Below are 15,150 nucleotides of genomic sequence, written 5' to 3'. Positions count from 1 at the left end.
TAGCTTTTTGGGTTACTTAGGCAAATGTGCTAGTCAAAGCTTACCTACTGAAAACTATAAACAAATTTCAAACTCTAATGATATACATGCTCAAGCATTCAGTGAGAGGTGTATTGATGTCTATAGCTTACTCTGAAACATGCAAAATAAAATGGATGGATGGATATATGGATTCCAGGTAGACAGATATGTGACTGAGCAAGTCCAGTAAAATGGGTCTTCACTGTAAAATTCTTTTGACTTCTTTGTATGTTTGAAATTTTTTTATGATAAAAGGTTGAAAACTCCAAGACAGAAAATAACATGTAAAAACCTTCAAAGCAAAACATAAAAACCCTAAACTTCTGATGTCTGTTGTTGTTCTTGAGTTGCTAAGTCGTATCCAACTCTTTTGTGACCCTAAGGACTGTAGCCCACCAGGCTCCTCTGTCCATGGGATTTCTCAGGCAAGAATACTGGGATGGGCTGTCATTTCCTCCTCCAAGGGATCTTCCCGACACAGGGATCAAACCCACGTCTCCTGCATTGGCAGGCAGATTCTTTACCACAGAGCAACCAGGGAAGCCCAATTAGCTAAAGACAATTAGAAATGCTTTACTACCTAAAACCGGAAGCAAAGCTACACAGCCAGTCATTTATCTACTACTGAGCAAATGCCTATGTACCACTTTGGTCCTTTTATTATTTTTATTTATTAAGACTTATTGTAACGGTGCTCTTAACTATGTTGTGATAGACTGATGGCTTAAGACAGGCTGCCAGGCTCCAACTATTTCAATATTTGAGCTGCTAAATTATGTTCATTGTCCCTAACTGTGCCTCTTCATATGTGTGTGTGCGCTCAGTCATGTCCAACTCTTTGCCACCCCATGGACTGTAGCCTGCCAGGCTCCTCTACCCATGGAATTTTCCAGGCAAGAATACTGGAGTGGGTTGCCTGTCCTCCTCCAGGGGATCTTCCCTACCCAGGGATCGAACTTGAGTGTCCTGTGTCTCCTATATTGGCAGGCAGATTCTTTAGCACTGAGCCACGTGGGAAGCTCTCTTCGTAAGGACGAGTTTAGTGATCTTCACACGTCCTATATGGTACTCTTGGCTTCAGTCAACACTGTGCTTAGTCGCTCAATCATGTCCGACTCTTCACAACCCCATGAACTGTAGCCCGCCAGGCTCCTCTGTCCATGGGGATTCTCCAGGCAAGAATACTGGGGTGGATTGCCATGCCCTCCTCCAGGGGGTCTTCCCAAGCCAGGGATAACCCAGGTCTCCCGCACTGCAGGCAGATTCTTTACCGGCTGAGCCACCAGGGAATTTTGGCAATAACTGCAACAGCTACCCCGTCTTCTAGCTCCAGTCTGAACTGACTGCTCTCTGCACCTTCCGGGCAGCACTAATCCAGGAACTTTGTCCTGCTCTCACATTCCACCCATCGGCTGCTGGGTCTCTGTTAATTCTAAGTGCACAGAAACTTCATGATTTTGTTTGTAGGATCCATCTTTTCTTCCTTTATTATCTTCGGCACTAGTGATTTAACATCTTCACTTCTGGGAAGTTCCTTTATACTCTCTATTAATACTATTATAAATTCAAAAACTCTTCTCTCCCTGTTTTTCTTCAGAATTGCTAACAGTCAGATATTGGGCCTCCTGGCTCACTTCTGTTTGCAAAGCGACTTGCCCTCGTATCTTTCCTTTTTAATGTCCTTCAGGGTCTTCTATCACCATTCTTTTTAAAGCCCGAGTTGCCATTGCAAATGTGAGTTCTTTTCTCAAAGTGTCCTGTTCCTAACTTACTGCCATGAAGAGATTCTCATCTCAGACTTTGCGATTAACATTCAAAAATGTTACTTTTAAAAACATTTTCTTCTTTTCCATGTATTGTCAGTTTCTTCCTGTTCTCTTTCATTCTATGTGCATTCTGTTCTTTCACACAACTATTAATCCTTATACTCATAATGATAAGGCACTAAGAAACCAACGGGAAATACCACTGGCCTGAGGGAGGGGCTGTGGTGGGCCATAGTTCTGCACGGCTCACCTTTTCTGTTGACAAATGCATTTCTTTTTCAGGCTGTTCAGTTTTTCCAGAGAACTGTTCTGTCCCTAGCATCACCAGCAGGGTTCTGACAGTCACTCTAAATGCTAACTTGCTATCACAGACACGGTTGTTAGTTCTTCTTCATCCCGACTTCTGCTAGGCCTCTGTTGACACATCTCTGCGATGTTCCCATTCAGTGTGTCCTAAACAGAAGCAGCAAGTCTTTGCCTGGGATACAGGCTCTCAGCTGTCAGGAGTTCTACCCTCGAGGAGAGGGACGTGACAGGCTCTCAGGTCTGCAGACTCTGAATCTATCCCTCCCCTACCAGCACTGCCCAGTCTCACCCCTCCACCTTCTGCCAAACCAGAGCCTTCAGGTTCGGAGCTGCTCCGGCCCTACAGGGCCGGCAGTGCTGTCACTAGCACCCTCCTCGGGGACGCTCCCTCTGGAGTGAGGCTTCCTATACCCGGTGATCAGTGCGGCGACTCAGTCTGCTTTGCCGTAAAGAAAAAGAACAGATGGTTCAATTTCTCATCTAAGCTCTCCTCCACTCTTTGTCTTCACTGATTTAAAATGATTTTATGATGATCATTTTAGTGATGCCACAAATGGGAAAGTCAAAACACATTCCATCTTCAGCCAGAAGCCCAGAAATCTGCTCCTTTTGTTTCCTGTTTCCACCACCACTACCCTAGTTCAGAACTTACACAACATTGCGCTTGGCGCTTGGATTGCTAAGACCAAGCTGGTCTTCCTGTGCCTTTGATCTCTTTCCGGTTTTAACTCCATTTGGCTTCCAGATTCCTCCTCCTAAAGTCACGGATTCTCAAGTCATATGTCCATCTCTGTGGACCTACACCGCTTTCAAAAAATAATAGTCTGCAAGGTTCACCATGATCTGGAGTCATCCTGTGTTAAAGCCAGTGAAACTAACTCCAGTGGCCAGTCTGACAGCATCTACTCCTGGCTGGCCTCGTGCCCTCTCATGGTGCCACTTCCCACTTTCACATCCATCTTTCTCCCTCAAGCAAAACTCTGCAAGGCTTTCTTCCTTTTCTCATTTTCCCCTCCTTATTTATACTCATCTTTTGAGGTTCACTTAGCTTCCACTAGTTCTTGAAGCCTTCCAACTTCGGTAGTGTCAAAATCTTTCTCCCTCCTCTGAGCATCTCCTCTGCAATAATAGCTGTCTGTATTGCGCATCATCAAAGACTTTCAAATTAATGAAATGAGACTGTTAAATATTGCATCACACACACACACCCTTCTATTGCTTTAAGGCATTTGAGATAGCTTATAATAGCTGAAGGAAAGTGAAAGTCATGCATTCAAATTCTCCAGTCCAGAACGGTGGAGTGGGGAGCCTTCCCCTTCTCCAGGGGATCTTCCCAAGCAAGGATCGAACCCAGGTCTCCCGCATTGCAGGCAGATTCCCATCTGAGCCACCTGGGAAGCCCTATAATACTTGAAACACCACAGAAAAAGGAAAAATACAAGCCAGAATAGTATCTACAGAACATAAAAATAAAATAGAACACAAAATTAACAATAACTAAGTCAGAATCCTAAAATTAAACAGATGACCTAACTATGAATTATCCGAAATAAACATATTTTGCATCCAGAGTGCTATGTGCCAAAATTAATTTTGGTTTCAGAGTATTTATCTTCAATAGCACTTATGTAACAGAACCGATGGTTAAGGCAACCCCACTGCTAACTAACGTGCAAATGCTATCAAAGGAATCAAGGAGAAAGCGTTTTTCTATGGTCTCCAACGAAGATGCTTGTTTCCAGAGTAGACAGGAACAATTACGCGTGGTGAGACACCAGCAGAGAACAGTATTGCATCAAGACCGGTCCTCACACTCAGGGGAGGATTCACAGCAAGTTCCCTGCAGGACCAATGACCAGGGAACCATCCCAGGTACATAGTTACTAAAACTTGGGAACGGGTGTTAAAGGATACTCCTAAGCTGCATACTAACTCTAGTTTTCTGTATATGTGTGTGCAGATAACGTGCAGACAGACAGACATGGCCGAGACAGCACTGGAGAGGCTGATGGGGGGATGGAAGGAGGGGGTTGGCTGAGAAGACGTGTGCTTTTCACTGTGTACCCTGTTAAATGTCTAGGTTTACAACAGGATTATGTATATAAAAATAAAAAATTACATAGCAGAAAGTCCCCACAGGGATCTACTCTCAAGCCCATGCAGTTTTTTCTATAAGTAAGTTTTAGGCCACAAAATGGGTAGTTGTGCCTGACTGTGGAAAGCTTCAGCCCAAAGCCAGGCTGGTCCTCATCTGAGAAGCTGGCCTGGGGACCCATGAGGAGGAAACCGGGGCAATCAAACAGAAGCCTCCTTCAGGAGTCAGTGGGCTGGCTGTCTTACACTAGGGCAGCGAGAGCCTGACAAGCCCATGCCACTGACTTTTAAAACGCTGACCTTGTTTTCAAAAGGTTCCCTGGAAGGGCTCCTTTGGCACCGCCGTTGGACTGGGACAGTGAGTGGGACTCGAGGAAGACACCTGGGGTCTCTGGCCACACCTGGCCATCAAGAGCAGAGCCCGGGCCTGCCTCCGGAACAGGCCTGTGCCTCTTCTGCATCCTAGAACTGCGCCATCATTCGCCAAAACACACTCTTCGCGTGACTGGTAGGGACAAGTCACCGGAAAAGGGGTCAGGTGACAGGCAAAGCTTCAGGCAGACATCGCCTGGGTGCCCGCCCCACCTTGGGCATCCAGGCACTCTGTGTGACTATGCGCCGTCCCTGGCTGTGATGCCCAGGGTGCCTGTTAACACTCTATGATTGGGCAGCGGCCCCCACTGTCTGTCACCACAGAGCACCAGCCTTACAACATAAAGTCAGCACATCTGGGGAATCAATCTGTGACTTTCAGTTATTACCAAACTCAAGCCATTTTCCTTCTGAACAGAACCACTTTCTGCGACCCCTTCTTATCCAAGTGAACTTACAGTGGAAATTTGAGCAGCTGCTTGTATTAACATCATCTGGAAGGGCTCTGCACTAAAAGCTGTGTCCACAAGCCTTCCAGCTGCACCCACCGGCAGGAGCGGCAGGCCCGCCTCCCACCCCGCACTGTCGTCTGCAAAGTTATTAAAGAAGAATCAAGTTCTCTCTGGGCTGTGGCAAGTACAGCTCTGAAAGAGAACACCCCAGACGAAGCAAATAAAGTCACATTTATTTCAAAGGCAAAAACTGCACGCAGCAGCCTGTGATTAACCACAAAATTTGTTTTAACAAAGCTCAAAGTGCTCTGAGTATACACACCATGAATCAAATTTAGAAGAAGAAAGCTCAACATACCATGTTTATACTAGTAAAACCCCCAAAATTGCCTCCAGAGACAACTACGCGATATGATTACTGAGTTGGCCAAAAGGTTCACTCGGGTTTGTCTGTAACATCTTTAGAGCCAACCCAATATAATTTCTATGGGTTTTCTCTGGAAGATAGATTTGGTTTCTCAATCCCCAAAACTATTTTAACAGTACCGTGTCAGTAACGAAAGACAGAAGGAATTTTTGCAAGTCAGTGAAATAACTAGGACTTTTAGTTGCACAAGGGAAACCAGCAAAAACTAATCAACTGTATTTTAAAATGTATGTTCTATACTGAAAGTCTAGAAAGCACAGATGAGGTTTTAAAAAACCATCCATAAGCCCAATACCTATGGACAGACACTTTCCATGCTATGTAAAGCTTTTCAAAAGTACAGATGATGTCCTGGGGGTTCACATCACACAAACCACTTCATATCCTGCGTCCCCCGTTATTAGGAACATTGTTACATGTCAATGAATAATATTCTTCAGTGAATTTTTAATGGCTGCTTATGGCCATTTATATCAAATCCCTAATGTTGAAGAATGAGGCTGTTTCCCGTTGTTCCCAATTATAAAATATTCTGAACCCCTGGCACATACAATTTGAACACAACTGGAGGAGGAAATGGCAACCCACTCCACCATTCTTGCCTGGGAAACGCCATGGACAAAGGAGTCTGGTGCGCTCCAGTCCGTGGGGTCGCTAAGAGTCGGACAGGACTTCAGTGGCTCAGCACATTTCCTTAGGACAGTTAAAAGTTATAAAACAAAAATCAGTGGGCCAAAGTACCTTTTTATGTCTTTATATTTCTAAACTTCTCCAGAAAGATCACAGCAAACTGATACCGCCTGACTGTGGCAACTCCAGCTTTTTTCACTTGGGCCAACACTGGCTACGATCATTTCTCTAAAACAGCTGTCAACCTGATAGGTTTAAACTGTCTTAAATTCTTCATTTCTTTAACAATTAAGAGGTTGAAAATTCTCCTACAGGCTTACTGACCTTTTGCATTTCTTCGGTCTGTGAACCAGGTATATCCTTCAGAGCCTTATTCTAAAAATATGGATAAATGTGTATACACACACACACATATATATATGAAGAATTGCATACGTTTGGAAAAAAACACTTCTATACATTTAGGTTTATTTGATGAAAGCCATGCTTGTTAGGTGAGTAAAACCAGATTAATGTTATGACTCCTGAATAAAAAGTACAAGATGAGAGATGTAAAACTACCTTCACTGGCTGCGTGGTTGCCTCAAGATGGACCGGGATCATCACCAAGGCATCGTGAAAACAATTCGACGTTATTTCTGTCTGATCTGCTTTTCTACGAGCCTGAGTTCCTATACAGGACACAGAATCCTGCGGCAGGCAGGCCGGGAGGGCGGTTGCCGCCTGGAACACCGGCTCCGCAGCCACAGCCGCTGCGGAGGAGCCGGCAGAGGGGGAGCCGGCGACCTGAGAAGAGTGAGGGCAGCGGCACCGGCCGGCAGGCGCTGAGCAGCGGCGGGAGCGCTTGCCCTGGGGGCTGCCAGCCCTGCCAGGGGCCTGGAGCCGATCTGGGGGGAGGGCGCCCCCACCCCAGTGATGCGAACTGAGTCGCAGACTGTGCCTACTGCTGCTGCTAAGTCGCTTCAGTTGTGTCCAACTCTGTGCGACTCCATAGATGGCAGCCCACCAGGCTCCTCTGTCCTTGGGATACTCCAGGCAAGAATACTGGAGAGGGTTGCCATTTCCTTCTCCAATGCATACATGCATGCTAAGTTGCTTTAGTTGTGTCCGACTCTGTGCGACCCTATGGACAGCAGCCCACCAGGCTCCTCTGTCCAGAGGATTCTTTAGGCAAGAATACTGGAGTGGGCTGCCATTTCCTTCTCTATGCAGACTGTGGGGACAGAGCTTAACTGCGAATTCTGAATATGCTTGTATTCTAACTTGTGAACAGGTAAGCAGCCCAGGCTAGGAAATAGAAACATCTTCCTTAATGTAACTTGTCAGGGAAAAAAGGAACTTTGAAAACAGAATAAAACTCACTCAGCTCACAGCACCACAAGGAGGAAAACACCTTTTCAAGTGTCTGAGAACTTTTGCAGGCAGAGAGGGAAAAAGAAAAAGAAAAAGACGTCAACATAGAAGTTTAAACTGACTCCAAGGGAGGCTAAAATTACGATTCGAGGTGAATAATGACCTCCGAAAAAAAAGAATGACTTGGAAGTGAGAAGCAGGAAGACTGGGGGCCTAGCAAAACCAACAAACTTAACCAGGTGGCCTGCCGGCTAGACTAGCCGTGACCGGCCGCTCTCGAGTACGCCATGGGGGTCCCCTCATCTCACCGCACCCCCTGCCCGAAGTCAGGACCCGCGCCTGCTCTCTGAGCCAGGCATGGAAACACAGTGGTGTCAAGAAGCTCAGTAGGAGACTACCCTGGTGGCTCAGTGGTAAAGAATCCACCTGCCAGTGCAGGGAAAATGGGTTTGATCCCTGGTCCGGGAAGATTCCGTATGCTTCAGAGCAACTACTACTGAAGCCCGGGCTCCCCAACAACACAGCAACTAGACAGCAGCCCCCGTGCCGCACAACCACAGAACAGGCCTGTGCAGCAGTGAAGACCCAGCACAGCCATCAATTAATGAGTTATTAAAAAAGAAGGAAAGAAACCGAATAGGAAACTTCACTACCCATTTCAAGTTCAAAAGAAAAAAGAAAGGAAATCTACTATTATTTACCCACCGGCATAGAATGTACTCCTACATTTTACTCCAAAAAGAAAAAACAAAAAAAAAAGTTGCTGCACTATACTCCACATACCTAAGACAGAAACTCAGAACTGAGCAGACCTGCTAACGGGCATCCAGTGGGGAGCAAGGGCTACAGGCTGAACTGTAAGGAGAAATGGGAAGCCTCTGTGAATGGCTGGGAACAAAGTTATTAATAACTAAACTAGATCTTTCTGACTCAGGTGCTCTGGAACCTTTTTTTTTTTCCTTTCCTCAAGTTGCCTTCGCCTTCTTTTGCTACTCTGAGTTGACAAATCAAGAAAAACATTTATGCTGTATAATAACCCACCTTCTTGTTATAGCACCAGGGAATGCCAGAGGTTGCTAAACGCTCTAGGAACACTAGTTGCACTTCCAGAAGTTGGTTACTTTTCTCTAGAAAATGTGTCACGTGTTTCTCGAAGATAAACAGAGGGTAAAGATCTCGCTGTAAGCCACTGTCTGTAGTGATGAGGGAAGGACCCCTCCTCCTTCTCCCGGGCAGCCCTCCTCCACCAGACTACAGCAGGGAGACACTGTCTGCTCCTTCTCCCCAGGGCCCGAAGCACCTCCCAGCCTGAAACACAACCTCACAAGCCAGGGTTAGAACATCCGTCACTGGAAACCAGCCCTGGGAGGTTATTTTAAAGGGCGATGCAGCTGAGAGATTAGGTGGAGACTGAATGTACACACGAAAGAGAGAAAGCTTTTACAAACACTGTTGTATAAACTGAGGCTGAGATAGAACTGTGGTATGGCAACACGCAGTTTCTAAAAGTTGTGTGTTAATGACTAGGAAGTGAAGATGCATCCTAGAAAAATGTGCCAGGTGACTTGAGCTCCTCTATACTGGAAAATAACACTGATGTTAAAAAATGCAGGCGAAGGAGGGAGCAAAATTTTATGATTTTCAGTAATTCAATTAATAAACACAAGTAGACATTCTGTTTCATCTGTATCCTAAAAGTTAATCTTTAAGGGTTGATCAGACTCTTTTGGAACTTTCTAAGGAAAATACAGAAAATATTTTGAGAACTATGGCTCGTTCATATACAGAATCTCAAGGCCACAGAGTGGATAAAGGCAGTTTCTAGAGTCAGGCTACAAAGAACTTCAGACAAGCGTCATCACTGCCCAGTGGTTGCCATAACAACTAGGCAAGTTACCCAAGCTTTGGGAGACCGGGTTTCCGACAGCACTGCAGGAGAGTTACTACCACCAGCCCTCGTGGGTGACTGATGTAAGCCTCAAACCGGATGTAGATGGTTCCCAGGACAGTGTCTGATACCCAGGACTCAAATGGTAGCTCTGATTTCACAAATAATAACCTAAGGAATTAATGTCAAGTTCAGAATCTCCACTCTCTTTTTTGCAGGGAGAGGGGAGAAGTAGAAAAGAACAGCTTTATTGCTTTGCCAGCAAAGGGAGGCATGGTGGGCTCATGCCCTGAAAAACTGTGTGTCCCAACCCAGGAGGATTTGGTGAGGAGTTTTACAGCAACAGTTCAAGGGTGGCAGATTCTCCACTCTTAATGAATGTACTAAATAAGTGAAACTATTATCTTCTCAGAAAAAACTAGAAGAATCTTACTCAAGAGTTATTCCTGGAAAAAAAAATTTTAAATGGAAGTTATCAAAACAACAAACTATATTTATACAGTAAAATAATTTAGTAATTGCAGCAAGCAGAGAAAGAGTTCTAAGACCAAAACATTATACTGAACAAGGACCAATCTGGGCTAGTTAAAAATGAAAACTAATAAGTTCCCTGGAGACAAACTAGCAACTAAATTTCCATCGTTTCTATTCTAGAGCTTCCCTGTTGTTCACAGGCAGAAATCCAACCAAGTGCCTTGTTTCATCACTGGAATCACCATCTTTAGCTCTAGGACTTATAAGAATTAAACAAAACAAACAAAAAAACCCCTCAAAAACCTCCACCACAAAACCTGTCGCACCTAGCAAGCCACAACTTTCTTGAGGGGATCAATATCCTCTCATTTGTAAAGATTACGGCCTCCTCAAAAGTGTTCGACACTTCACATGACCCAATGATTTCACTCCTACATATACCGTGTTTTTTAACACGTCTGCACAAAAAACAAAAACTCACACACGATATTTATAACAATATGGTTCATAATAGCCAGATATCAATCACTGATGGATGAATAAACAAAATATGGAATATGCATCAAATTCAGCTGTAAAAAGGAATGATGTCCTGACACGTGCTGCAACAAGAATGAAGCCTGGAAACATTATGCTAAGTCAAAGAAGCCAGCCACAAAAGGCCACACACGGTGTGATTCCATTTATGTGAAATGTCCAGAATAGGCAAATTCATAGAAACAGAAAGTAGGTTAGCAGTTGCCAGGAACTGGGGGGAGGACAGAATGGGAAGTGACGAGTAAGGGTGCAGAGTTAGTTGCTCTGGGGGGTGATGAAAAGCCTCTAAATTTAGACCAGTTACAGTTGCAATGTGCGAGTACACCTAAAACTGCTGCACTGTACACTTGAGAAGGGTGAATTTTATGGGTATGTGAATTGTAACTCAATAAAGCGGCTATTTTTTTGAAGTATTCTACAGTGTAAGTATATCTGTATTTATGAGTATTGGTCTATACCCACAATAAGTTATCATTTTAGAGACAGACGTATAGTTTCATACCTATTCAAATTAATGTTAAACTTTTTTTAAGATCGTAAAATATTAGCATAGTTGAGGGCCTCCTGGCCCTCCTATCACATAACCAAGTTTGACAATCACTGATACACAATAAAGCTTTAAACTTAAATCTGCACTGAACTAACAACTTTAAACTCCTAAAATGAGCAAATCAGTAGCAATCCGCACTTTGGTGAGCTAGCTTCAACTGCAATTTCTGATATTTGAATGGACTCGAGAAATTCTACAAGTTAAGTAGTACGTCTTGGTGTACACACACGCAGCGGTCTCTTGATACCTGTGGGGGTCAGGTTCCAGGACCACCCCACCTTCCCACGCCAGAAGCTGTGGGCGCTCAAGTCCCTCAAATAAAATGGCCAGTCCAGCTGGAGTTCCACCTCCGCAGATCAGGAGGGCCGACTGCATACACCAGACAACAGAACTGTCCAAGCACACCGCAGTCCCTTGCACCTATCAGGGACCACAGAGTGAAATACCTGAACACCGTATTTGTAAAACGAGACCACAACAATCTAACTTTTGCTCCACATGGTGACCCTTTACGTGGGAGTCGCAAGCCTATCCCATGAAGGACCAGATGGTAACTATTTTCGGCTTTGTGGACCAGACCACTTCTGATGCAAGCTCTTCCACCCTGCCCCTACCACACGAGGGCAGCCCCGGACAATACAGAAATCAAAGCCCCCAGCAGTAAGCAGCGCCCTACCACAGAACTTCCTGCCCTGGTCAAAGTGATTACCTACTGCGCGTTTAGAACACAGGTACCACAACTAATGATTTCAAATGGAAATAGCCACGAGCCACAAGGGACTCCTGTGCTGAGCAGCACTGCTTTAGACCACCAAGTAGCCACTTTCACCTCTGTTCATAAATGCAGAAAGAGTAAATGAGTTAACTTTGAAGGCTAAAAACAAACCTTACTGATTCTATCATAGGATGAACTGCAGAGAGAACATATGATGTAAAATTTCTAACGAGTCACAGGTCGGACCAGTAAAGGATCAAAATCCTAAGCAAACGTCTCGGCTCACACAGGAGGATACGTGTAGAGTTCCATGTATCTGGACTTGGCCATGCTCTGTCTGGTGTACACTTGCTGAATGCCAGCTCTGAGGTCGTCCCAGATCTGGTCGAGGCCAATCTGCTTCAGTCCATGGGGGTTCTGACTCCGGTTGGATGACATGGTGAATAATATTCTGAAGTCGTCCAGTGCAGCAATCCTTAGTCAAGGTTCAGCTAATTCTCCATCAGATGAAAATATACAGTTATCATTCCAAATTTATTCACAGCGGCTCAGAAAGGACGTCCTTTGAATGGAGAGAATGAAATCTCATCGCAGGCAAACCTGAAGAAGAAGTAAGGGGAACTGATTAGTCCTCTCCCAACATCCTGAGAGGATGCTGCCCACACGCTGATGGCAACCCTGGGTCTGCAGGCCCTGGCAGACACCTCTGCACTCTGATCCAGAGATTATTTCTCTTTCTATGTGACAACACACTCACAGTACATGGTCTGTGTAATATGCGTAAGTAGACGCTTAGTTAAAAATCATTATGCTTACTAGAGTGCGCCGAGAAGAGCTGGTAAAACTTATACACAAGCACAACTAACATGCTGTTTTGCAGGTCTTCAAAAGGCATGAAAACTTAAACTACATTACTTGACCTACATACAGTTAGACAAACTCACAGGAAAAAAGGCAAAGGAAATTTCCAGAAGGAGCAACACAAACAGCTAACAGAAAAAGCCAAACGTTCAATCTCACTAGTTAGCTGTGAATTAAAAAAAAAAAAAATTCACTTAGCATCTGGCAAAATACACATGGTGGTGAGGCTGAAAGTGAAGGAGAATGGTCACTCCTTTGCGGGGGGGGAGGGGCGGTGGGCAGCTTGCGAGATCTGACTTCCTGCACCAGGGACTGAAATCTGGACCCCACCAGTGAAAGCACGGAGTGCTAAACCACTGGACTGCCGGTGAGTCCCCGGTCACTCCTTTCTTAGAAGGGAACTGGGCAAGAATTATCAACATATAAAATGTACCCTGAATTTAGGGAGACCTGGGTTTGAAGCTTAGCTCCACACCTACAGATATATGGTCATGGGCAAGTTACTGCTCACTGCTCTAAGCCTCACCTCCATAGCCTGCAAAATAGGGTCAGGTCTACTTAACACAGTAAACACTTGACAAGGGGTGAAGTGAAGTGAAAGTCGCTCAGTCATGTCTGACTCTTTGCCACCCCATGGACTATACAGTCCATGGAATTCTCTAGGCCAGAATACTGGAGTGGATAGCCTTCCCCTTCTCCAGGAGATCTTCCCCAACCCAGGGATCGAACCCAGGTCTCCTGCATTGTAAGCAGATTCTTTACCAGCTGAGCCACCAGGGAAGCCTGAGAAGACTGGAGTGAGTAGCCTATCCCTTCTCCAGTGGATCTTCCCAACTCAGGAAGTGAACCGGGGTCTCCTGCATTGCACGCAGATTCTTTACCAACTGAACTATCAGGGTTGACAAGTAGTAATGGCTATTATCTCCAAGCGTATGAAGCGACTGCAAAAAACAATTTATAATGCCTCAGGATTATGAATCCACAGATAAAGAACATTAGCGATCCAATATTGTATTAAGTCAGTAGTTTACAAAATAAAACATTACAGACAGACTTCAAGGATTGTCTATGTATATCACATCAAAATGTCGTTGTTTTTAAACAAGTATTTCTGGTGCAAAACTAGGAAACACGAGTTACTTCAATGGCTCCAAATAATAAACGCTGGGAGGTACACGGTACCTGGAACGCTAAGAATGGGTGTCACAGCCTGCAAGGGATTCAGTGCACCCTTCGCCTCAGTGGCTGCACGGAGCTATCTGTGGGCTAAGGAACGTTAAAGAACAGTGGCAGCCATGCGAGTGGACTGCACCTGAACTTCTGAAGCCTAAATCAACTCTGATATTTATAACCTAAGCTGTGGGGCTTAATATTTTATGAAACCACAACACCATTCCTAATCTTAAAAACACTTTACATCATACATTCAAATAGGTACGTCCAAAAGTGAAACATAAAAATGGCTAACACAAGAATGAATCCTCTTAGTTTTAAGAAACTTAACACCTCAGCAACCACTTTGCAAATGTTTCCTGACCTCAATCTGCCTTTTCTCAACCTTGCGTGGTATATGCCATCACCCCACTTGAGAGGCATCAGGGTGTTCTGGATTGGTAGTGAGACTGAAGGGGGCAGGGCACACAACCTTTAAGAGAATGACACAGCCCAAGGACACGACACAAACTGGTTAGAAGCAACTAGGTCCAAGATGGCGGATGACTGACTCCACTAGACCTAGAGGCTCGGTGCACACTTACTAACACATTGCACGCTACGTGACACATCCATGGGCACCAAGACGGTTCCAAGGACGACCACAAAAGATCAAAAAGTGGGTGGTGGCCCAATTTCTGGAAATCCTCATCCTTTCTCCAAAATAGCTGAATGTCTCCTCCCACTGGGTCTTGGTGTGCACAAGATGTCACATGTTAGCAAGATAAGTTTTGCCAAGAGAACACACACTCCAGTCATAGCAAACACCCTCTTCCAACACCACAAAAGAGGACTCTACACATGGACATCACCAGATGGTCAATACTGAAATCAGACTGATTACATTTTTTGCAGCTGAAGATGGAGAAGCTCTATACAGTCAAGCAAAAACAAGACCAGGAGCTGACTGTGGCTCAGATCATGAGCTCCTTATTGCAAAAAACATACTTAAATTGAAGAAAGTAGGGAAAACCACTAGACCATTCAGGTATGACCTAAATCAAATCCCTTATGATTATACAGTAGAAGTGACAAAGAAATTAAAGAGATTAGATCTGATAGACAAGAGTGCCTGAAAAACTATGGACAGAGGTTTGTGACACTGTATAGGAAGCAGTGATCAAGACCATCCCCAAGAAAAAGAAATGCAAAAAGGCAAAATGGTTGTCTGAGGAGGCCTTACAAACAGCTGAGAAAAGAAAGGCAAACAACAAAAGAAAAGATGTATCTATCTGAATGCAGAGTTCCAAAGAATAGCAAGGAGAGGTAAGAAAGCCTTCATAAGTGAACAATGCAAAGAAATAGAGGAAAACAATAGAATGGGAAAGACTAGAGATCTCTTCAAGAAAATCAGAGATACCAAGAGATTATTTCATACAAAGATGGGCACAATAGAGGACAGAAACGGTATGGACCTGACAGAAGCAGACGATATTAAGAAGAGGTGGCAAGACTACACAGAAGAGTAGACTCCTCTGGTGGTCCGGTGGCT

At 44.7% G+C, this 15,150-nt stretch overlaps 1 protein-coding gene across 12 annotated transcripts in view; it reads right to left on the bottom strand.

Annotated features, from left to right (window-relative positions):
- The window catches only part of CUL1 (cullin 1), an 89,539-nt gene that overhangs the window by 41,321 nt on the left and 33,068 nt on the right, over positions 1–15,150 (bottom strand). For 9 of the 12 annotated variants that reach the window (XR_014067720.1, XM_081537204.1, XM_081537205.1 and 6 more), the window contains one exon: positions 11,884–12,185. The exons of 1 other annotated variant lie outside the window; for it this stretch is intronic. Coding sequence is in view for 9 of the 11 variants with exons in the window: in XM_081537204.1 (XP_081393330.1) it covers positions 11,884–12,023 (140 nt within the window). In the remaining 2 variants the exon portion in view is untranslated. Of the gene's footprint in view, positions 1–11,761; positions 12,186–13,208; positions 13,388–15,150 lie in introns of all 12 variants that reach the window. 2 more of the 12 variants (XM_081537209.1, XM_081537210.1) reach the window with 2 other exon arrangements.

Source organism: Giraffa tippelskirchi, chromosome 10 (assembly GCF_054371585.1).
Source record: "Giraffa tippelskirchi isolate mGirTip1 chromosome 10, T2T-mGirTip1v1.2.pri, whole genome shotgun sequence".
Lineage (NCBI taxonomy): Eukaryota > Metazoa > Chordata > Mammalia > Artiodactyla > Giraffidae > Giraffa > Giraffa tippelskirchi.
Note: the sequence above shows the minus strand (reverse complement) of the source record. Positions and strands in the feature narration are given on the sequence as shown.